Source organism: Capricornis sumatraensis, chromosome 1 (assembly GCF_032405125.1).
Source record: "Capricornis sumatraensis isolate serow.1 chromosome 1, serow.2, whole genome shotgun sequence".
Taxonomy (NCBI): Eukaryota; Metazoa; Chordata; class Mammalia; order Artiodactyla; family Bovidae; genus Capricornis; species Capricornis sumatraensis.
This window is the reverse complement of record NC_091069.1, coordinates 46,501,642-46,527,540: the sequence shown is the minus strand read 5'-3', so window position 1 is coordinate 46,527,540 and position 25,899 is coordinate 46,501,642. Positions and strand designations below refer to the sequence as shown.

The window sequence follows — 25,899 nt, the reverse complement described above, 5'->3', positions numbered from 1 at the left end:
CTGGGAGGGACGGGGGCAGGAGAAGGGGACGACCGAGGATGAGATGGCTGGATGGCATCACAGACTCGATGGATGTGAGTCTGAGTGAACTCCGGGAGATAGTGATGGACAGGGAGGCCTGGCATGCTGCGATTCATGGGGTCGCAAAGAGTCGGACACGACTGAGCGACTGAACTGAACTGAACTGAACTGAACTGAAGGCAGTGAATGTAGAACTAACTTAATATATTATTCCATAAGAATTCAGAATTGCTTACCATTAGCTTGAATAGCTGCAGAAATATTTTCACTGAGGCACTTGTATACATTAAGCATATCTAAATAAATTCTCCCAAGCTGAATCACAAATGGGTGTCCAACTGCTTTGCAAGCTCTCACATTTGTTTTCAGTATGCTACCAAGTTGCTTGACTGTTTCAGGATCTTTAAGTATATCCACATTCTGTAAGAACAAAACACAACTCCACTTATCATAATAGAATTCTTTTTCAAAGCAAAAAAAATTACCCACATCACTAAAAACCACCATCACATATATAATCTTGAAGTGTAAAAGTACTGCAAGTCTTTATTACTAAAGAATGGAGCAAAGTATTTCCCAAAATATGATCCAAACCGAATAAAAATGCTACCATTCTTTCAATGTGCAAAAGCACAAAAAGCACTATGGATCAGATATACATGTCAAGGTATTAAATTTACTACTTTTGTAAATATAACCTTCTTAGATTCCATTAGAACTTTTACAGAAAGTAACTAAAACTTACTTTGGTTGCTTGCTGGATTATGCTATCCCAAACCTGATTAGGAAGTAGCATGTATTTTTCTATCAAATGTTCTTGTACTGTTTGGTCTGTTTGTGCACCAATCATATACCCCACAGCTTCATAAAATGTATGGACCTATATTAAAAGGCAGACATGTTACTTGTATGCATTATAATAAGGAAAATCACATACAAATAATTCACTTACATAACAAGCTAATTTTGTTAACATGTCAGTAATAAGCAGCAATTCAGTTTAACACACTAATTGAATTTATGCCTCACTATAAAAATTTAAACACAGAAACACTTGAATTGAATCCATTAGTGGCATTCCACCCCCATTAATGAATTCTCATTAGTTATTTTCTAAGAAAAATATGCTTACTGATCCACATACCTGTTGAGGTTGAAGATCACAAATTATAGTGTTAATGTTGTTCAAAATCTCATCAATAAATGGCATTACTTCTCCAACCTGAACCTGAACGAAATGCCTGCGGCACTTTTGAGCTATTTTAATGAAAGTATCACAAGCCATGTCCTGGACTCCATCGTGGGTCTCTTAACAAAACAAAAACAAATATCAATAAGATTTTTGCCTTTTCCATTAAGCAAAACTAAAATATATTAAGCAAACAGGATTTACCATGCATGAATTCGAAGAGCTTGTTAACTACTGTCTTCAAAAATTTCCAGTGAGCTCTTAAAAATCGTGGATATTGACCTACTATGTACATGATATTTGATGCAATAATAGCTTTATTATCTTTGCCTCTTTTCTGTTCACATAATCCTAATAGATCCTGTAAAGTAAGAAAAATTTCAGTCATTTATAGTAAAATACACTAACAAGGTTCTAGTTCACACCTATCTCTTACATACCTTTATAACAGTAACAAGAAATCGCTTTTCATCCTCTTCATGCATTGCTCCACTAATGGAGCCTATTGCCCAACACAATGTATTCAAATTCTTCCATGACCACTCCGTACCATTCACTTGATTGTGAAGCTTCTCGGTCATTATTCTTTCTGTATCTACATAATCCAGATGAGTAAGATAAACTACAGGAAAGAAAAAAATTCCACGTTTTAAAATCCAAAACTTAATGAGCAAAAAGATTTTTACTAAGACCAACAGGACTCTAATAAGAATGGCTATTAACAGACTCAGAAACTAAGCATGTTTCCTAAACAGTATTTCCACAAAAGAATACAATTTTAAAAATAAGGATTAAATTAATAGTATTTATTAACTTACCTAATGTTTCTCTCATATTCTTATACAAATTTATGGAATCTGTATCCTTCATGAATTCTCTTACAACTTCTCCCTGATCATTTTCTACAACTAATACTTCCTCTGGTTTAGCCATTCTACTAACCATTAATAAACGGACCTATTCAGCAATTAAAAAAAAAAAATCTGTTAGATTTCTGAAATTAGTTACATCAAATATAACTCCCACTCTCAAAAAATGGCACTTAACACCAATATACCAAACACAATCATGCCCACAATATAAAACAATAAACATACTTAAAATGTAATTCTACAATAAATTTCAATCTAAACATGGACAAAAACAACTGTTAACTTTCCTTCATCTCATTTGCATTTCTAACAAACTCACAGATTGTGCTTGGATAGAATCAGCCAAAAAATAAAAGCCGGCATTTTCATCTGGTCCTCCAAAATCAGAGAAAGCACACTCAGCCACACACTGTTGTTACCTTGGACAATACAGGCAAATAGAGCTGTCTCCTAGGAGGAACATCAAAATGCTGACTTCCAGATAGCAATGGAGAGGCAGATGTTGAGAACGGGCTTTCTCTATAGAGTTCAGCTGCCAGGTGATTCCAGTACTCAAGACAAATCTTAAAGATTTCAGTTTCCTCTACTTCGGATACCAACAACATATAATGAAGGGCCTACACAGAATACCGAAACTATTAAAACAATCCTTAGACATTACTAACAACCTCAAACTGTTTTCCATTTGCTATGTTAATGGGAAATAAAAATTCATATTGCTTTTTGTACACTCTGAAGTTTCACCATTTACCAAATATACAAGAGAAATTGTATAGGAGCAAAGTGCACTTTCTTCTGACATGTCCTAGAACATGCTAAGAAACTTACATGATTGTTAAAAAGTATGGACATCAAACGATATTTGGTAATAGCAAAAAGGGAGAAATAAATGTTCAACAGATGAACGGACACAAAAAATGAGGTATATCCATATAAAAGGATATTATTCGACATGAAAGGGATCAAGTACTGACATATGCTATATAACATGGTAACATGTTAAGTGAAAGAAAGCAGTAACAGAAGTCCACACATTATAATTCCAGTTATATGAAAGGTTTAGAATAGGTAAATCCACTGAGTTGTAAAGCAAATTACTTGTCGCTAGGGACTGGAGGGAAGAGCAGAATGGAATGACTTGTTTCAATGGGTACCTTATCCTCTGTGGGTAATGACAAAATGTTTTAGACTAGAGAGATGGTTGAAAGCACTGTGAATGCACTAAATGCCACTCATGCGATCTGAAAGTTGTATGTTATTACGCCTCTATTTTACAATAAAGGTTTTTAGACTTTGCCTCTCAGAAATGACACATATGCACACTTATTGGAATTTAATTTTCATTATAAATTACTGATCTGACATTGAATAGAACACAGAAATCAGGACACTTGGCTTCTGACTAGAATCCAGAATTGACAGCATGTATTGTATTGTGCAGACAAACAATAAGATTCAAAGAGTATGTCAAAACAATTTTAGAACAAAAGCAGTTTAAATTATTATTAATTTCAGAAGCCAAAAGCTCCGCAAAGCCTACCTCCATGAGTGTTTCCCTGAGATTTAATCTTTTTTCTATAAGTTGACCATGTTCTTTAAGAAAGGTGCAGAGAAACAAACTGAGATTTTGAATAAAGTTCTGTTCATCATCCTTTCCATTTGAGTATGCAAGTCGAATATTGGTATTTAGAGGAAGCATCTGCAAATTTAAATATGGATCATAAGCCTTCAAAATAACAACAAAGTCACTACATTTAAGTTCTAAATTTCCACCACATTTTACGAGTTTTAAAACATAATAAATAGCTATCTTTCAATAAAATGCGTTGGTCTATTATATCCATTTTTGTACCTTTCTGTCCCAGCTTGTTTTTTAAAATCAAAAGCATCGTAAGATTTCCTCAAAGACAATCCTTTGAAATTTTTCCTAAATCAGTTTTCCCACCTTGGTGTTATTAAAAATGTTCAAATATATAGTTGATTCAGATTACAAATATATTACGAAGCAATGTAGTTTTATGATTAACCTTCTAGATAATTTCATATATACCTAGTCAAACTAGGACTTAGCCAATTCCTTTAATTTAAAAGATGGAAAGGTCAAAGGCAGAATATTAAACCCCAGGTAACCAAAACTTTAAATTCTGCAGAAATTACGTATTAAAACATTCCCAGAACATTTCAAGGATTCTCAAAATTTCTAGCTTACCCTTCATTTTATATAATAAACACAGAATTGCACTGATCTATTTATGCTAAGCTGTGGTGAAATGGTTCAACTGAAATCCAACTTTTTCTAAGGCACTAAAATTGTTTAGTCAGTTTCATAAGAGGGTTACATTACCTGTTTTAGCTGCATCATTGTCAGTGTAAATAGCGTTACAAATTGCTCCTCATACTGGCTTACACTCACACCAGCAATCTCAGTGAGGCACTTCAGAGAGACATTTCGAAACATTGGAACATTCAGGAACTATTTTAATTAAAAAAAAGGGGAGAGAGGGAGCATAAAATTAAATAGCCTGAAACACTTTACTTAAAATTAACAATTAAAAAAATAATGAAGGATTTAGAAATCAGGAACACGGGGGGGGGGGGGGAACAGGCAAATAGGTGGTGATACAGGTTTTTGGTATCTGTATTTTAAGGAAATTTCATTATCCACCCAATAGCTAGTAAATGCTTTAAAAACAAACCGTGCTTTCTTTGATGTGTCTTTAGACATCTGAAAAACATGAAGTTGCTTAGAAACTTTCCCCATGAACTACTACATGACTTTTAAAGATATATTTTCTGTATAATCTGAAAATATTATAACTGTTTAAGATCCTAAGAGATCTTAATAAACCTAAGATTAACAAAGGTACAGGGAAACTGGCTCTTATTTTATTGTTGAGAAGGAATAAATGTAGCCTCCTGTTTGTGGGTGGCAATTGATGAGCATCAAAAGCCTTAAAAATGGACATACCAATGCTTAACATGTATTAAAATTTGCACAAAGTAAGTATCTGGACAAGTACATAAATACCCAACATTTCCTGTGGTATTGTTGACAGCAGCAAGCAATTTAAAATAAACTTTCTGTCGATAAAATGATGGCTCCAACATAGTAAATTCACATTAGAATATGACCCTATCAAGTCCTGATCTACAAAGCCCTAAATTTAACAGTCTGCTTTCAGAGGGTCTTGATTAAATACATAATTTATTCATTACATTTGATGAGAAAACATCTGAAAATACAACCAGTTGGTAATTGATTATCTCTGGATAAACAATTACAAGACTTTATATAAGCATTACATGCTCTTTCAAATTATTAGTTGTTCACACAGAATATGAGACTGCCTAGTAAAGTGACAGTATTAAAAGATTCTGAAAAATAAGACTGATTATGGGTATGAATGCAGATTGGTTTTTCTATTCAAAAGAGCATAGTTGTGCAAACTTTATAAGAAAATAACTGAAACACATTCACGTACCTTATAAATTAATGTGCTGATTAACTTGGTCTCAAAAATATATCCAAGCGGAATCCAGTTAAGAAATCTGAGCAACGTTTCTAAAGTTGCATGTACAAGTGGAGCATTTTGGGAATTTTCCTACAACAAAAACATGTTTTTCAATTAACATCTTCCTATAATAAGTTATTTTTTTTTAAGTCAAATTAAAAACACTTACCATCACAAACTGACAAAGCTGAAAAATTTGTGAGAATTCGTTGCACATGCTAAAGAAAAACAAAAGTGATCAGTTTAGAAGAAATGCTGTAACTATTTACAGAGTAACAACATTTCAGCAGCCATTAAAAGCCAAGTTACTTCTATTTATAAACACAGGTATCAATAATTTCATCGAAAAGTTATAGTTCGGACTTCCCTGGTGGTCCAGTGGCTAAGACACTGTTTTCCCAATGCAGGGGCCTGGCTTTGATCCCTGGTCAGTGAACTAGAACGCACATGCCACAGCCAAATAAATAAATGTGCCATGCTTAGTCACTTGTGTCCGACTCTTTGCAACCCTATGAACTGTAGCCCGCCAGGATCCTCTGTCCATAGGGATTCTCTAGGCAAGAATATTGGAATGGGTTGCTGCGTCCTCTTCCAAGGATCTTCCCAGCCCAGGGATCAAACCCAGGTGTCCAACATTGCAGGCAGATTCTTTACCGTCTGAGCCACCAGGTAAATAAATAAATAAACAAATAAGTTATTAAAACTATGGGTAAATATCATTCTTTTAAAACTCACCTATAAAGAATACGTTAATTTCGTTTAAAGGTTTGGTTGTTATGTAAACTCTATTTGAAAAATTTCAATTAACATAGTCTTTTACTAATTTTTTAGTTTGGTCATGCAGCATGGCATGCAGATCTTAATTACCCAACCAGGGATCAAGCCAGTGCTCCCTGAAGTGGAAATTCTTAGTCTTAACCACTGGACCACCAGGCATGTCCCTCAATCTAGTCTTTTAAATCGACAGTTGAAATAAAACTCTCCAAATGAAGAGAGGCAGTGTTAGATATCCCTAATCCACTGTGCTTACACACAGAACCAGAGAAAAAAATTCTAAATTCTGAAGCTAGTTTAAACACATAAAGGTAAAATACTTGTTCCATAATGACTAAACACATTTTTATTACTATGTTGAAGAAAATAAAATCTGCCATGTTTCTGGTGTTAACTATAGGAAAATGGATAAAATGTAGGAACAGTAGAATTCTGTAGACATTTGGACACAAGTCATATCCTTGGATCTATAATTAACTAGACACCATATAAAATGGACTCCCAAGAGCATTATGGGAATTCTGAATCTATATTCTTTCCACACAACATGTATGAAGTTACTTTGTTTTAATACCATACATATTTTTCAAGCCTCCCCAATTTAGAGTATTAGGCCATTTAAGCATTATTTAAACTTGGAGTCAAAAAAAATTAAAAATGTATCAACTTGTTCCTTAAACATTTATAATCTACCTCCAATTCCTTGAAATTGTTTGAAAAATTGCTTAAAAATTCTAAAACAATTACTTGCCTGTCTTTTAAATGCTTAGCTTTCACTTGGGTTATCTGTCCACTAGAAAAATCAAATACTTCTTCACTCAAGAGTTTCAGAATCACCATATTATTCTGACAGAGACTTTCACTGGTCCGACTTGCTCCAACAATGTCACTGATAAAAGTTGGCCAGTGTTTTGGCCACTCCTGTTTAAGTATCTAAAATAAAACATAAAGTGTTAATTTCATTTCACTTATCAACTACAAATAAACAAACTTCACAGAAATTGTGTGATAACAAAAGCAGAAGAAAATCATCAACCAGCCTTCATTTTGTTCCCCTTTATCAAGACAGGAAATGTGCCAGTCTCTACACAGAATATACTGAGTTAGAAACTTCAAAGTCCTATGTCTTAAATGCACCATTCTCAGGAAGATTTTTGTACATATTTGTAGAAGTTAGGTAAGTTACAATTTTCTAGTTAGATATACAGAAAGTTTAAAAAACAGGTAAAGTATAAAGATCAATTAAACGGATGCTTGAATTCAAAGCAATTTTTTTAACGAATCAGTAAGACTGAGATAGCTGACATGGAAAAGAAACATACAATATGAGGCAAAATTGTTTTAATGAGTCCAACCCATATTGGAGCCAAAGAAGTGAAGTTTTTATAGTATTTGTAAATACTGTAGTACTCTTTGTAAACACTACCACAGCATATTAATAACTTTAAATGTTAGACAATGGGCTAACTATTGTAAACACTGGTGAGGACTACTATCACCACTCTGCAAGACGTTTAGTTAATCAATAAAAGCAGAAAAGAATACTTTGTTCAACTTAGCCTAATTCTCAGGGAAAACAATGTATCAAGTAAAAACTTACCTGAACAAGAATCATATTTAATTTCCCGATATATACCTTTTCTTTCTAAGAAAAGAAAAAAGTTCAAACAAGGACTTTAAAAAATTGATATAATCAATAAGAACTGCGGGCAGCCCCCCACCCGATCTATCATAAATGATTTGCCTATGTGTCTATATGTCTGTGACAGAAGTGGGTTTAAGATCAAGATCCAATATTTAAATGATTTACACTCTCACAGTAGCTTCCAATAAAGCTCTTACCTCTACACAAGTTGGGTCAGATGATGTCTTGATAATGAGGCCCACAACGTATTTTTTAATTCCTATTAAAAAAAAATTATTCAACTTTATAGCGTGCTATAAAATTGGGTACGGGGAGGGCAGAGTAAAGATCAGATCAGATCATACACCTGAATCCCATCACCAGTTATGACATTATGGGGGAAAATGAATACTACTACTTTAATTTTTCAGTTTCGTGAAGAATGACAAAATATTGGTTTGACAACTATGAATTATTATCTTCTAAGATATTCTTTAATACTAGATAGCCAACTATACCAAGCTGTGATTTTTAAATTAAGAGGAAAAAATAAAGGTGGAAACTTATGATTCCTTTAAAGAAACACAAGGTCAGATATTAGTCCCTGTCAGATTTATTTACAGCACTAAGCTAATCCTGTATGTAACTTTACCTTGTTTGTTCTACAATGTAGAAAAAAACAGTTAAGAAGAAAGTTTTTATTTATATGATTAAGGATACCTTTATAGAATTACCTATTCTTTCAACAGTTAACATTTCACGTCTTTCATTTTAATTTGCACCATTCAGAATTTACTGGGCATCTACTATACATCCCCTCAAAATTTTAAAGTAATGTTATTCACCTTAAATTAATATAGCCAAAGGACCTGAAACAGGATTTCCTAATCCAATAAATTATCTCTCCCTATGAAAAACAAAGACTAATCTCACATCTGCTTAATAATTTAGCTTTTGCCACCAAATGCTTTATGAAGATTTTCAAATTTTCAAAGCTATCTGAACTTCAGAAATACAGATGAAAGTTTGTAAAACTGTCCCAACTCTCATCTAGCAAATCTACATTGGACTCAATATCCATTGACCAATTATCCATTGGATAATTTATAAGAAACAGCTACCCAGAAATATAACCAACCCTAGGCAACAAAATGCCTATTTGATTGTAAAACTACCCAAATAGAGCAATTTTCATGAGTTAAGTGTTAAATTCACTCTTTGACACACAGGTTCCTTCATTGGTAACTGAAATAATTTTTATTAGTTATGGTGGAACTGGACATTTCAACATTCCAAATAAAGACAAAACTTTTAAAAGCATGAATTATAAAAATATTTTCCTAATTGATGAAAAATATCACAAGTAAAATAAAGACACATAATAAGGGTTATTAATCAACTGAAAATGTAATATTAAGTATTATCAATATTCACAATGTAAGAATCATTTGAAAAACTGCCTGCCAGTTACCAAAGATTTAACTATATATACACAAACACATAAAATCCAGTGAAAATTATGTTACTGACGTTTTAAAAACTTCTACACTAGGCAAAGGCCCCAGTAATAACTGTTGTAGACAGGATCCACCAATGAACATGCTGTGTTGTGCTTACTCACTCAGTCAGGTCTGACTCTTTGTGACCCCATGGACTGTGGCCCACCAGGCTCCTCTGTTCATGGAGATTTCTCCAGGCAAGAATATTGGAGTGGGTTGCCATGCCCTACTCCAGGGGATGTTCCCAACCCAGGGATCGAACCCAGGTCTCCCACATTGCAGGCAGATTCTTTACCATCTGAGCCACCAAGGAAGCCCCAATGAATGAAATGAAAGAAATGGGCAAAACTTCCAGGACAAATTGTCTCTAAGTTGTTAGCAGGAAAAACTAAAAGGTGTAAGTACATTCAGTACTTATGGGGGCAACATTTTAGACAATGTTTCTATTGTCTAAAATTATTTTTTCAAGAAAAAAAAAAAAAAGAGGCTTTGTGGACACCCAAAAGAAAATCAGATTTAGATTCAATAAAGTGATTTTTAAAAAGGAAGAAAGAAAGAAACAACCAGAACTAGGGGAACTAGTTTTATTTTTAAATGAGTGCTAAATCATACCACTTAGTTAGGATAAAAAAAAAGTGAAGTCACTCAGTCATGTCCAACTCTTTGAGACCCCATGGACTTAGCCTACCACACTTCTCTGTCCATGGGATTTTCCAGGCAAGAGTACTGGAGTGGGTTGCCATTTCCTTCCCCAGAGGATCTTCCCAACCCTAGGGATCGAACTTGGGTCTCCTGCATTGTAGGCAGATGCTTTACCATCTGAGCCACCAGAGAAGTCACTTAGTTAGGATAACCCACACATAATAATCTCATGTCCTTAATATCCATTAGATCATTATCAAAACAATTCTTGTATTATTGACCTTTCTGCTCTTTAGATAAATTATTGTCATTAAGGCCCCTAAAAAAAATTTTAAGAAAAAGAACCATTCTGAATAAACAGAAAACATCACTCTAAAACCTCTAAATACAGGCAGAAACATGGAACAGTAGTGGAACTACAATTTCTACCTCCATATGAGTTTGCAGGCTTCTCTCAGCCTCAGAAGAAAACAGAAATCAGATTGACCCTACAACTCTATTAGCGACTAAATAACTTCTTTTCAGAAACTTCTGAAATTCATCTATACGATGGAGCAAAGAGTAAAAGATGAAACCGGAAAAATGTGAAATACGTAGTAAACCACACACGCAACCTGTAAGGATCTCAGAGACAAACTAACTCTCAACTTAGTACCACTAATTATCACTCTAAAATGATCAGTGTCCATTCAAGGCACTTAAACTACATGTAAAAACCTTTTCCATCAAGTACTGCTGCACATAGTGTGTTTAGAATCTCCTGCTATGTAACTTATATGATTAAGTACCATAATGCCCTCCCCAAATTTCTTCCCATTATTTACCAAAATTAAAAAAAGTAAAAGGAGTCAGTTAAGAGTAGTTCTAAAATTATGAATTACACCTTTAAAAAAAGAAATGGTGGGAATCCCCTGGTTGCCTAGTGGTTAGGATTTTGGGCTTTCACTGCCATGGCTTCAGTTCAGTCCCTTTTTGAGAGCTAAGATTCTGCAAGCCATGTGGCTTGGCCAAAAGAATAAATAAATAAATAAATGGTGTCACACATATCAAGGTAGAAAAGTCAGATGTTTACAAGTAGCAGAGAAAGCTCAGCTTCTCAGATTTAACAGAAAACGATCCTAGACTTGACAAAAACTAAACCCCTTTATTCCCAGCATGTCTTTGTGCCAAATGAGTTAACTCGTCTGCCAGTTGGAAGGAAAAAGGTTTTTTCAGTTTCTTCAATTGTTTTATAAATAAAACACATTTCTTAAAACAAGAACTATCTTTACAAGACTTCATATCCAATAAAAACCATACTAATCAGCAATTATCTCTCTCCAATTATTCAGAAAGCATATGTGGAGAGACTAGGATACTCCTTCCAGCAGTCTTCTAAGCTCTTTCCTGGGAATCAGGAAAACTTGTAAAATGTATGTATTAAACAGATCAAAGAACACTTCACTGAAGAGTTCTCATACGTACGTTGTATGCCTCTGACAAACACAATTATGCTCTTACTGCTTACTATGCCAAGGCTTTCAAAGGGCTCCTACAATGATCCAGCACACTTCTATCAATAGCCCCCACATCCCATTCTTCTAAGTAGGGACAAAAAAATTCACCTCCGAAGTTTTTAAAGTAAACCTTCAAATCATTTATTGAAAAGTACTACTTTTTTTTAAAAAAAGGACCATCCATGCATAGTTTCTTCAAAATATGGTACACGAGTATAAAAATGCCCAATATTCACTGGAAGGTGGCTTTTGGCATATGAGGGTGGCTTATGCTCCTTATCCAAGAGTTTAGGTATTAATAATCTTTTATAACTCTGATTTTTCTCAATATCAAGAAAAATGTCTGACAGTATCATTTCAAATAGAAACAAAGCAACACCAAATAATCCACACTATCTCATAAACTGATAACAATATTAGCTAGCTAAAAAGGTGAGATTTAAGTACACATAATTTCCAAAAATGCTCAAACGACCACACCATTGAACTCATCTCACACGCTAGTAAAGTATGCTCAAAATTCTCCAAGCCAAGCTTCAACAGTGTGAACCCTGAACTTTCAGACATTCAAGCTGGTTTTAGAAAAGGCACAGGAACCAGAGATCAAATTGCCAACATCCGCTGCTACTGCTGCTGCTAAGTTGCAATCAGTCATGTCCGATTCTGTGCGATCCCAGACGGCAGCTCAACAGGCTCTGCCACCCCTGGGATTCTCCAGGCAAGAACACTGGAGTGGGTTGCCATTTCCTTCTCCAATGCATGAAAGTGGAAAGTGAAGTCGTTCAGTGGTGTCCGACTCGTCAACTCCATGACTGCAGCCCACCAGGCTCCTCCATCCATGGGATTTTCCAGAAGAGTACCGGAGTGGGGTGCCATCGCCTTCTCCAGCCAACATCTACTAGATCATCGAAAAAGCGCGAGTTCCAGAAAAAGATCTACTTCTGCTTTATTGACTATGCCAAAGCCTTTGTGTGGACCACAATAAACTCTGGAAAATTCTTAAAGAGATGGGCACACCAGACCACCTGGCCTGCCTCTTGAGAAATCTGTATGCAGATCAGGAAGCAAATAGTTAGAACTGGACATGGAACAACAGACTGGTTCCAAGTCAGGAAAGGAGTACATCAAGGCTGTATATTGTCACCCTGCTTATTTAACTTCTATGCAGAGTACATCATGAGAAACGCTGGGATGGAAGAAACACAAGCTGGAATCAAGATTGCCAGGAGAAATATCAATAACCTCCAATATGCAGATGACACCACTCTTATGGCAGAAAGTGAAGAGGAACCAAAATCCCTCTTGATGAACGTGAAAGAGGAAAGTGAAAAAGTTGGCTTAAAGCTCAACATTCAGAAAACTAAGGTCATTGCATCTGATCCCATCACTTCATGGCAAACACATGGGGAAACAATGGAAACTGTGACAGACTCTTTTCTTGGGCTCCAAAATCACTGCAGATGGTGACTGTAGCCATGAAATTAGAAGACACATGCTCCTTGAAAAAAAAGTTATCACCAACCTAGACAGCATATTAAAAAGCAGAGACATCACTTTGTCAACAAAGGTCCGTCTAGTCAGGGCTATGGTTTTCCCAGTAGTCATGTATGGATGTAAGAGTTGGACAATACTGAAAGCTGAGCACTGAAGAATCAGTGCTTTTGAACTGTGGTGTTGGAGAAGACTCTTGGGAGTCCCTTGGACTGCAAGGAGATCCAACTCAGTCCATCCAAAAGGAAATCAGTCCTGAATATTCTTTGAAAGGACTGATGCTAAAGCTGAAACTCCAATACTTTGGCCACCCGACACAAGAACTGACTCATTGGAAAAGATCCTGATGCTGGGAAAGATTGAAGGCAGAAGGGGACGAGAAGATGAGATGGCTGGATGGCATCACCAACTCAATGGACATGAGTTTGAGTCAACTCCGGGAGCTGGCAATGGACAGGGAGGCCTGGGGTGCTGCAGTCCATGGGGTCACAAAGGGCTGGACACAACTGAGCAACTGAACTCCCATCAGACTTAACAGTTATACATATCATCTTCAAAGTTATTTACATAGCAATATTAACAGTCATACCCCCTAGGAACATCTTGTTAATATTAGACACTTAATGACAAGGTAAAAGAAATGCATTAACAGAGTGTGATTCACTAAAACCCTTTAAAATGAGAACTTACTGACTACAACGTACTAATGGTGCCATATTCCCGTAGAAGCAAAATGCCCTTTCTAAATTTAAATTGTAAGTTTGTTCATGAGCATCTTCGCTAGTCAGTGATACAGACTATCATTATATCATTAATATCATTATATTTTCAAGCAAGTATAGAATTCTACCCATTGAGAGAAAAACAGGAGTGAAAAAAGTTGCAGAATCTTATCCCTTGCTTTTATAGTGGCTAATTTTCATACACCACAGAAAATGGAGAGCCTTGACACACTATCACAAAAGTAAAGCTACAACCAGGCAAAACTGAGTTTAGTCCAGTCCAAACCACTGAGCAATACTTAAACTCACTTTAAATGTGTACTCTATAATCACATCCCTTCATCAAAGCCATGTGTAACTGAAACTTTTTCCAAAAAAAAAAAAAGAAGAAAGAAATGTTACTTTCAGATGCATAGCAAAGTGACTCAGTTATATATAACATACATGCATGTATACACTTTTGGCTTCCCTGGTGGCTCAGTGCTAAAGAACTCGCCTGCCAGTGCAAGAGACATGGGTTCAATTCCTGGATTGGGACTATCCCCTGGTAAAGAAAATAGCAACCCACTACTGTATTCTTGCCTGGAAAATCCCACGGATAGAGGTGCCTGGTGGGTTACACCATCCCTGGGGTTGCAAAAGAGTTGGACACGGCTTAGTGACTAAATAGCAAGAACATACACGTTTTCAGATTCTCTTCCATTATAGTTTATTACAAGATTATTGATACTCAATATACCACAAGATATGTGCTACTAGTAGGTCTCTGTTATTTTATATAATATTACTTCTATTGATCACGTATCCCTAATTAATCCCTCCTCCCCTTTCAAACCCTTAGGTAACCATAAATTTGTTTCTTATGTCTGTTTAAATGAGCTCATTTGTATTGCTTTTAAAGATTCCACATACATCTGTCCTCTGACTTATTTCACTTAGTATGATAATCTCCAGGTCTATCCAAGTGTCTGCAAATGACATTATTTCATTCTTTTTTATGTCTGAGCAATATTCCACTGAGTACGCACACAACCCACTTCTTTTCCCACTCATCTGTCCATGGGTATTTAGGCTGCTTCCATGTTTTGGCTCTTGACCTCTTGATGAAGGTCAAAGAGGATGAAAAAGCTGGCTTAAAACTGACATTCAAAAAACTAAGTCACAGCACCCAGTTCCATCATTTCATGGCAAATAAACAGGGAAACAATGACAGACTTTATTTTCTTTGGCTCTGAAAAAGATTTGATGCTTTCGAATTGTAGTGCCAAGACTCTGAGAGTCCCTTGAGATACCAAGGAAATCAACCCCAAACATTCATCAGAAGGACTGATACTGAAGCAGAAGCTCTAATACTTCAGCCACCTGATGCAAAGAGCCAACTCATTAAAAAGATTATGAAACTGGGAAAGATTGAAGGCAGGAAAGGGGACAACAGAGGATGAGATGGTTGGATGGCATCACCAACTCAATGGACAGGAGTTTGAGCAAGGTCCCAGAAATGGCGAAGGAGAGGGAAGCCTGGTGTGCTGTAGTCCATGGGGTCACAAAGAGTCAGACACGACTTAGTGACTGAACAAAAAAACGTCTTGGCTATTGTAAACAGTACTACTATAGACACTGGGTTTCATGTATTTTTTTGAATCAGTTTTCATCTTTTCTGCATATATGACCAGGAGTTGGATTATTGGCTCATATGGTAACTCTAGTTTTTAAGGACCCTCCATACTGTTCTCCATAGTGACTGAACCAATTTACATTCCTACTAACAGTATAGGAGAGTTCCTTTTTCTCAACATCCTCTTCTGTATTTATTATTTGTAGGCTTTTCTGATGATGGCGTGTGGTGGGATACCTTACTGTAGTTTCGATTTTCATTTCTCTAAAAATTAGTGATACTGAGCATCTTTATATGTGCCTGTTGGCCAGAAAGGAAGGTGCTTTTCCCATGTCACACTGTTATTACAAACCTGTCCACTTAAACCACCACCAATAATCACAGAGTCGCTAAAATATTTACCTTATCATCCAAAGGAATGTCCTATTTACCTTATCATCCAAAGGAATCCAGAACAATGTTCCTATTCCTCATTCACTGAAATACTCATGGGAACAAACCACAAAATGAAAAATAGAAAAAAATAATTCAAAAGCAGGGGTTCTTAACCTACAGTCCCCAGAGATTATAAATTGGAATTAGACTGTAACTTATTGCTGATATGTTCAGTAGTTTTAAGAAGAATGGATCTTTATTATTTTTCTTAAAAGGGTTTATAACTGCAAATAGTACTGAACAAGAACTCCTAATGAGATAGAGCAATTAAAATTCTATTAAATTCATAATATACAATATTTGCAAACAACCCACAGGTAGATAAAGTAAAATAAAATATTCAGTGTTTAAAAAAAGGAATGAAATTGATACATGCTCCAACACGGATTAACCTTGGCAACATATGCTATTGAAATAAAGCAGATACAAAATATTGTATGATTGTACATATGAGTTACCAAATAGGCAAATTCATAAAGACAAGTATAATAATGGTTAACAGGGACTGGGAAGAGTATAATAGAGAGTTAATGTTTAATGGATAGTTTCAAATGGAATGACAAAAAAATTCCAGAGATGAATAGTAAGGATGGTTGCACAATACTATGAATTTACTTACTGACAATGAACCATACATACACTTAAAATGGTAAATATGTATATTTAATCACAGAAGAGTTATTTTACTAAAAATTCAACATTTTTTTCTATAACAAAAGAATAATCATAAGAAAATCCACAACTCTTAAAAAAAAATTTTTGGATTTAAATAATTTTTTGGCCATGCCTGTCAGCCTAAGGGATCTTAGTTTCCCAACCAGGGATCAAGCCCACACCCCCTGTATTGAAAGTGCGGAGTCAAACCACTGGACCACCAGTTCCTCCAAACCTCTTTAATAAAATCCACAGGGGTTCGCATCTCCTGTGTGGATGTGATGTAAGGATTAGGCACTGTGAGGTCTTAAATAAAGACCACTTATGAAGTTCCACATAACTAGGAAATATTGGGGTGGGGACCACATTGTTATTATACCTTAAACAGCAATGGTAGGAAAACAGTTTTTTGTCAATTACATATGATGCTGACATACAAAATAATATTATAAAAAATATCGTTAGCAGATAAAATGTAATCAATAGTTTGCTTTATTATCCCATCGTGTTATAAAACCAGCAAAAATACACCAGTAAGAGTGCTTGTTAAATCTGAGATCAGACTGGTACTTCACACATTACATTCCAGAGTGGGGGGCGAATTTCTCATGGATTTGCTTAAAAGCCATGCCCTTAAGAGTCCAAACACTTAAAAGTTCTTTTCAAAATGACCAACAAAGGAAACAACTATCTCTGTTCAATAGGCCTAACAATATTAACTCAAATATACATACAGAGATGATGTGTAGGATGCTCAACAGCCTAAGTCAGAGTGAGAAGCCATTATATATGTGCTACACTGGCTAGTATTTTAAAAAACTGACCATACCAAGCTTTGGTGAGGATGGGAAGCATACTGCTACTGAACATGTAAAGTGACACAATCATTTTGGAGAACAGCTGGGCAGTTAAAAACATACACCTACCATATGATCTAGCCATTCTACTTCTAGCTAATCAATTGAGTGACAGAAAGCAGACTGGGCTCTAGGGAGGTAAAGGAAAAGGCATTCACAAAAAGAAGGTCATGATTATAGTGGTGGTTTCACGCATGAGTCAAAATCTATCAAATTGTATACCTGAACTTGTATAGTTTATTGTAAATGTTAAATATACCTTAATAAAACCATTAAAAAAAGCAAACAATTTTTAAGAAGTCACTACTGCTTAAAGGCAACAAGTTAAATGTGATATTCAGTACAATGGGCGATTTTACACATAGGAATGACCTGATTAGTTCTGTTTCTAAAATACACTAAACCCTTTGCTGAAAATATATCACAAGGGACAAACAGAAGTGGGTGTTAAGGAGCCCAGTTAGGATGTTACTGCAGAAATTTCAAGCCAACTTGAGAGTAGTATATTGAGTGTTTGGTGAAATGGAGAGAAGTGGGAGTATTTTTTATGGAAAGGGGCTGACATGTGTTTATCCACAGTCAGCACCCAGATATGCAGAGCGTTTTACACACATTACTTATTATATCCTGTTCCAATAACCATGCAAGACAATCAAAATAGTATGGCTTTATCACTATGAACTCTTTCCTTCACCATTGCTCTTTTCAATGTCAGCAAGTCTGTATATATTTCATAAAAATGTAACGATCTGTAAACTACATGTCTTAACAGATTAAAATATAATCCTTTGGTTTAAATGAACCACTCCCTATTTGGAAATTATTTCCCTTCATATATTAAAATTCAATCTTTTTTTTAGTTGAAACCATTACCTTAAATAAAAACAAAAAACTGAGACTTAAAACTTCAGTTTTTGCACAGCAAAGGAAACCATAAACCAAACAAAGACACTCTATAAAATGGGAGAAAATATTTGCAAATAACACAAATGACAAGAGATTCATCTCCATAATATACGAACAGCTCACACAGCTTAATATAAAAACCCTTCTCAAAAGACAAAAAAAAAAAAAAATCAAAACATGGGCAAAAGATCTAGTTATTTTGTCCAAAGAGACACAGACGGCCAAACAGAAATGAAAACCAAAATTACAATCAGGTATCGCCTCACACTGACCAGAATGGCCAATCATCAAAAAGTCTACAAGTAATAAGTGCTAGAGAGGCTGTGGAGAAAAAAGAAACCTCCTACACTGTTAGTGGGAATGTAAACTGGTACAGCCAGCATGGAGACCAGTCGTGAAGGTTCCTTAAGAAACTATGGAAGGGAACTTCTCCGGTGGTGCAGTAGTTAAGAATTCGCCTACCAATACACGTGTCAGGGGTTTGATCCCTGGTGCAGGAAGATTCCCCATGCAGTGGGGTGGGGGAATCAGCCCATGCTCTTCAACAGAAGAAGCCAACACAACTAGAGCAGCATCCACTTGCCACAACCAGAAAAAGCCCATGCGCAGTGACAAAGACCCAGTGCACCCCAAAATAAATAAATGAAACAAAACTATGGAAGCAATCTAAATGCCGATGACAGATGAATGGATAAAGATGTGAAACACAATGACAGCCAAAAAAAGAAAACAATAATGCCATTTGCAGCAACATGGATAGACCGAGAGATTATCATACCAAGTAAAGCAAACCAGACAAAGTATCGAATGCTATCTCTTATACCTGGAATCTTTTAAATGATACAAATGAAATTTATACAATCAATACACTCACAGACAACAAACTTATGGCTACCAAAAGAAAAGGAGGGTGATGGAAGGGATAAATTAGGAATTAACTTGGGATTAAAATATACATACTATATATAAAATAGATAACTAAGACCTATTGTACAGCACAAGGAACTATAGTCCATAGCTTTAAAAAACGTCTTGACTTATAGTACCTGATTTATGTTACTCACTTTGAGGTTAATACATACACATGTAATTTAAAAATGTAAAAGTAAAAATATTGGGAAAGTCATTAGGCTCTTAAATAAAGGACTGAATTCCAAATAAGGAGTGGTGTTAGTCACTGAAATAATTCAAAACTAAGCAAGTAACTGAATAATTATATACCAGCTAGTGGAGGTAATGGAGTATCAGTTGAGCTATGTTAAATCCTGAAAGATGATGCTGTGAAGTGCTGCACTCAATATGCCAGCAAATTTGGAAAACTCAGCAGTGCCCAAAAGGTCAGTTTGCATTCCAATCCTAAAAAAGGCAATGCCAAAGAACACTCAAACTACCGCACAATTGCACTCATCTCACACGCTAGTGAAGTAATTAATGCTCAAAATTCTCCAAGCCAGGCCTTCAGCAATACGTGAACTTCCAGGTGTTCAAGCTGGCTTTAGAAAAGGCAGAGGAACCAGAGATCAAATTGCCAACATCTGCTGGATCCTTGAAAAAGCAGGAGTTTCAGAAATACATCTATTTCTGCTTTACTGACTATGCCAAAGCCTTTGACTGTGTGGATCACAAAACTGTGGAAAATTCTGAAACAGATGGGAATACCAGGCCACCTGACCTGCCTCTTTAGAGATCTGTATGCAGGTCAGGAAGCCACAGTTAGGACTGGACATGGAACAACAGACTGGTTCCAAATAGGAAAAGGAGTACGTCAAGGCTGTATACTGTCACCCTGCTTATCTAACTTCTATGCAGAGTACATCATGAGAAACGCTGGGCTGGAAGAAGCACAAGCTGGAATCAAGATTACCGGGAGAAATACCAATAACCTCAGATATGCAGATGACACCACCCTTATGGCAGAAAGTGAAGAGGAACTAAAAAGCCTCTTGATGAAAGTGAAAGAGAGTGAAAAAGTTGGCCTAAAGCTCAACATTCAGAAAACTAAGATCATGGCATCCGGTCTCATCACTTCATGGGAAATAGATGAGGAAACAGTGGAAACAGTGTCAGACTTTATTTTTTTGGGCTCCAAAATCACTGCAGATAGTGGTGCAGCCATGAAATTAAAAGATGTTTACTCCTTGGAAGAAAAGTTATGACCAACCTACAGGTTGGGACATTACTTTGCCAACAAAGGTCCATCTAGTCAAGGCTATGGTTTTTCCAGTAGTCATGTATGAATGTGAGAGTTGGACTGTGAAGAAAGGTGAATGTCAAAGAATTGATGCTTTTGAACTGTGGTGTTGGAGAAGACTCTTGAGAGCCCCTTGGACTGCAAGGAGATCCAACCAGTCCATTCTGAAGGAGATAAGTTCAGGGTGTTCTTTGGAAGGAATGATGCTAAAGCTGAAACTTGGAGAAGACTCTTGAGAGCCCCTTGGACTGCAAGGAGGTCCAACCAGTCCATCCGAAAGGAGATCAGTTCTGGGTGTTCTTTGGAAGGAATGATGCTAAAGCTGAAACTCCGGTACTTTGGCCACCTCATGTGAAGAGCTGACTCATTGGAAAAGACTCTGATGCTGGGAGGGATTGGGGGCAGGAGGAGAAGGGGACAACAGAGGATGAGATGGCTAGATGGCATCACCGACTCGATGGACATGAGTTTGGGTGAACTCCAGGAGTTGGTGATGGACAGGGAGGCCTGGCGTGCTGCAATTCATGGGGTCACAGTCAGACACAACTGAGCAACTGAACTGAACTGAAGGACACACTAAGGGAAACCAAGGCAAGAGACGTCTAACTCAGTCTAGAATTGTCAGGTATATTTCTGACAAAGTGCTTCAGACAATGCCCTAAATTGAAAACGCCATTCCCCTAAAAACATGTGAAATTAACATCTGCTTATGGATGGATAAGAAACTGAAAGGTCATAAAATATGTACTAGACTGAAATAAGTGATTACAAAAATTCTTTTGGCTGGCTGTACAGCCAAACCTATCCTTCTCTGAAAATACATCAAGCACTGCCACTTTTGTGAATAAGCTTGTCTAAAGGGGCCAACCAGACTTTCCTTTTCTTTCACCACATGCTAGCACTCATATATACTAAGACTGGCTATCAAATGGAAGATAACAGCTTAAAAGATTGACAATTATAAACAAAAGGAATGTATAGTATTTCAGGGGTTATCCTGATTTATTTCAAACATCAAAGTTAAAGATGAAGAAAAATTAACATTCAGAAATATTAGTATACTTTGTGAGATATAAAATCTTAGGATGGTACAAGCCTCTTAGGAATGACAAAGTTGGAAAGAATCATAAATATAGCAGTGAATAAATTTATGTCTCAAAGTCTTGTAAACGAGATCAATTACTTTAAAAACACAAACTGAATTCATCATGCAAAGTTGTTGCTGCAGATCTAAAGTCCACTAACATTCTCTGGGAGCCGTTTTACACCCTCTTCCGATACTGAACCTCTGCAACACCCTAGAAATTACACTACACTTTCCCCTCCATGTAATGACTTCACTGACAGCGACGACCACGTATGTAGTGATAGTAACTTTAGGTATTTTTAGAAAAGATTTACATCCCTCTCAATCTTACCAGTAGTGTTAAGGGGAAATGTAGACAGAAAGGTGATTCTGATAAGATGTTTTCTTATAAGTATAACTTTCAGAGAAATGTGAAGTGTCTCATTAATACAGAATAGGAACACATGAAGAATCCTCCACCAGTTTTTTTCCAAACAAGACTTTCAAACCTGAAAAATCTTATGTCCTGGAATATGCACAGAAATGTATGGAAGTTTTTGACCGTGATAAAAGCCAAAACATGCCACTCCCATTATTCATGTGGAAAGCAAAAAATGTCAAGTTCTCAACTGTAACCTCTGATATTATAAGCATATATTACTTCAAATCATTTAATTTTACAGCTGGAAAATAACTTGGGAGGATCATCGAGCATAATCTTTATCTAATAAGAAGCAAAGGTTTATGTGTTTAGAAATTGAAGAGGGACTTACCACAGTACAATGGCAATGAAATAAAAAATAAACACTTTCTGTTGGTATGGTAAGCCATGGCTCAAGCCACAAGTATAAAACAACAAGAGTAAAGGAACCAGGACTTCACTGAAGTCCCTAAAAGTAAGCAGTGATGAAGGACAAAGGATCTATTTGGGACAGGAGCCAAACCATACTTATTAATTTCTGAAGTCACAGAACATGATCTAAAATGGTTTCAAACCAAAATAAAACATTAAAGAACCTCTTTGGGTGGCAGTATTCAAATACTTCCATACTATCATTCTTAATTCACAGTTTATGATGTTTTAGGGTTATCGCTGTTAAAAAAAAACTGTCCCATTCACCTCGAAATGTGCTATAAAGATGTCAAGATTTAAGTCAGGATTTCATAAATCCAGGTCACTATCCCATTATAAAGATGATATGAAAAAGCAGGTCAAAGACGATATCTTAAAAAGCGATAGTCCAAGAAAGGGAACATGATTTAATAGAACACCATCGAAAGTAGAGTAACCCCATTATGAAGTCCAGACAAACAAGTAACAAAGTAGTTAATAAGGCAGTATGTGAAAACCACATTAAAGAATTTCAAGACTAACTTTGCCCCTTGTTTCTTAAACCATGACTACTTTTATCAAGGTAGTACAAAGGAAAAAGTTAAAATATTAATACCAGGCATCATCAAATCTTCATTTTTAAAAAACCTTTCCTATTTTAGAAGCAAATCTTTTATAAGGTATGCTTAGAATTTCAAAAGGTAAAGTCCTATGATTTTTAAAACTTGGTTTTTCCTGTGCTGCTTTGTTTACGTGTTATTCCTTCTATTTTAATACTCATTACTTGTTACCATGTGATGAATTTAAAACAATGCATAAGAGCACATATTCAAATTTCATTCACTTCAAACAGGTCCAGATTAACTATGAGTTGATAAAAATTTTTCACAATATTTACTGGAGAAAGTTGGACTAGTCTGGTTTCTGCTTTCTCCCAAATAAAACCTTATTCTTCCCCTGCCCCCAGCATCTGCCTTGCAACATGATGAAAGCAGTAAACAAACCATTAGGGCATAATAAACTATTAAAGATTTGACACATTCCTCCTAATAGTCAACTAACAAAAATGCCAGGGATAATAAATTCTGAATTTACAATTCTTTAAAACACTTTCCTACCTTCACATTGGTTCCTTGGAAGAATCTTCCACCTTGTTTTTATCACATTTTCCAAAATCTGTAGTCCATAATACTGAAAATTGGAGAATAAAAGTATGTGAATATATTGCTATAAGACTGGCAATTTCCAGGATTCACAAATGGACAGACATTCACACATTTACATCTAAAGTTTCAAAAACAGTATGCTACCAAGTTTTAATTACATATATTAAACAAGGATCTATTCATTCGCCCATATACTGAATTTTCATGCATTTTCCTCATTTTATTGTTTACTACTCTATTTAACGTCCTGCTGTTTATACATGCTCACACCAGGAGGAAAAACCAAATAAAAAGCCCTTAGCAGCCAAATGGGCTAGTCTGCAGAAGGAAAATGTAGCAGCCAGATATGAATTCACAGCATAAATGACTGCTTACAGGCTCACGTACTTTAACAAAACCAGGCTCCTAACAATTTAGCAGCTTGGATGTTCTCAAGCTTCCTACCATCTTCTAGGAGTTGTAAACTCTTGGCCAAGTATTAAAGTATTGTCACAGATACTTTCTATAGAAAGTGTTTACAAACATCACTGGTGTGTTACTTAAGGAGCAGCAAGACAGCCCACGGGTTTAATTTAAAAATTTAACCCCACCCTTATAGTTGCTATTTCTACTAATTTAAAGATAAACTTTTGTGCACAGTCAAAATAATACACAAATGCATGTTGCAATCTGTATCTACCTTTCAGGTATTTCTTCCAAGTATATAAATAACTAAAAATGTAAATTAATAAATACAAATACATACCACTTTGAAGCCATTTTGTCCCCCCTGTTGATTACTCACTCTAAATAGTCAACAATATTTATAACAATTTATAAGGCTACAGGAGTTACTACCCAAAATTATTACCATGACCAATTAGTGTGGATAGACAGGAGGAAGAAAAGGGTCAAAATCGTTGTGGTATGTTTCAACTGGCTGAACTAGGGAAGAATCAGCTAGAATACCTGAAAGGCAAACTCATTCATATATAGATATATAACCTCAGATTGCAAGTTTTGGCTGAGAATAAGAGTTCATCTTTAAAATGGTTAGTCACCACACAATAAAATAGGAGCATTAGTATTTCAACCAAAGGGATCATGTGAATGCACACTTTATCCAAAGCACAATATAGACTGTCCCAAACTACATTGTGCTCAAACAATGTTTTTGCTGTTTTCTTTCATTTTTAACATTTTGTACTTTTTAAGGGAAATTTTGCCATTTAAACCCAAATCCTACATTTGCAGAACATTCCTTAAAAATACTTCATAAATAAAAACAAGGCCAAAGCAAGATGCTGAAATTATAAATTTGATGCTATCAAAAGTTTCATAATCAGCAGCAAATGGTGAAGCTTTCAGAATATTCTCTTTAAAGGTCTAACTCTCAGACACATGAAAATAAACAAAGGTAAATTTCTCATTGACTAAAATTCTAAATTAACTTTAAAAACATACTACTCTAAACTTTGCTTTAAATTAATTTTATAGTCATGAAGTCAAGAGGGGCTAAAGTTTTACCAAGTCAAAACAAATGGACTTCCTACTACATGGAATGAATATACATCCTCTTGCTAATTTTCAACCAATTACAAAGATCTTTAAGAAACTAAGAAACAAAACCCACCATAAATACACCAGTTAAGAAGTAATAATCTTAATGATAACTTCACCATATTCAGCTGATATATTTTTAGCTTACCCCTTTTTTAATCTAAGGATATCCCCCCTTTATTTTGCTGCATTCATTTATTTACTTCTGCCTTTGTATCTGATACTTTGTTACCTAAATTACCAATTTACTGACCTCTAGTCCTTTCTTCAACTGTAAAAAAGTAGCACAAGTTTGCTGAAGATACAATTCATATTTTCATCTTTCTGCTAGGAGGGCTGAAGTAGGAAGCCCAATAAAAGCTGTTTACAAGTTAGTTCAAAGGAAGACACAGATCACTTTCAGAATACCCTAAAACCCAATCTTTCCTAGACATTGAGACTTTACGAATGATGAGAATTCAGTTATTTGAAAAGGGAGTATTTTAATGAAAAAATCTGGAAGTGACAGCCAAATCTGAGGGCCAATGGTAAACAACTACTTTGGAAATATACATAAATAATCCAAATATCCTTTTGAAGTATTACATTTCTGCTTTACATCTCAGGACTTGAGAAATCCACTGCTGAGTTATGAAGATGAGGGACAGATAACAGCAAAGACTACATGAAAAAAAAAAAAATAAATGCATGAAATGATCCCTATGGTAGAAATTTCTACTGAGCCCTTAGAAATACTTATTTTACGCATTGAATTCCCCTTTCCCCTCCCACCACCCATGAAACAAAAACAATTGAT

At 35.6% G+C, this 25,899-nt stretch overlaps 1 protein-coding gene across 2 annotated transcripts in view; it reads right to left on the bottom strand.

The window, feature by feature from the left end:
• XPO1 (exportin 1) overlaps positions 1 to 25,899 on the bottom strand; it is a 39,232-nt gene that overhangs the window by 7,133 nt on the left and 6,200 nt on the right. Inside the window, exons 3-17 of one of the 2 annotated variants that reach the window (XM_068975443.1) lie at positions 23,517 to 23,589; positions 8,211 to 8,272; positions 7,969 to 8,013; positions 7,120 to 7,301; positions 5,764 to 5,812; positions 5,565 to 5,684; positions 4,427 to 4,555; positions 3,623 to 3,781; positions 2,502 to 2,699; positions 2,029 to 2,167; positions 1,651 to 1,832; positions 1,415 to 1,571; positions 1,166 to 1,329; positions 767 to 901; positions 258 to 441 (exon numbers count right to left, since the gene is read on the bottom strand). In XM_068975443.1, the coding sequence (XP_068831544.1) occupies positions 258 to 441; positions 767 to 901; positions 1,166 to 1,329; positions 1,415 to 1,571; positions 1,651 to 1,832; positions 2,029 to 2,167; positions 2,502 to 2,699; positions 3,623 to 3,781; positions 4,427 to 4,555; positions 5,565 to 5,684; positions 5,764 to 5,812; positions 7,120 to 7,301; positions 7,969 to 8,013; positions 8,211 to 8,272; positions 23,517 to 23,589 (1,978 nt within the window). The remainder of the gene's footprint in view (positions 1 to 257; positions 442 to 766; positions 902 to 1,165; positions 1,330 to 1,414; positions 1,572 to 1,650; positions 1,833 to 2,028; positions 2,168 to 2,501; positions 2,700 to 3,622; positions 3,782 to 4,426; positions 4,556 to 5,564; positions 5,685 to 5,763; positions 5,813 to 7,119; positions 7,302 to 7,968; positions 8,014 to 8,210; positions 8,273 to 23,516; positions 23,590 to 25,899) is intronic. The other variant, XM_068975518.1, reaches the window with a different exon arrangement.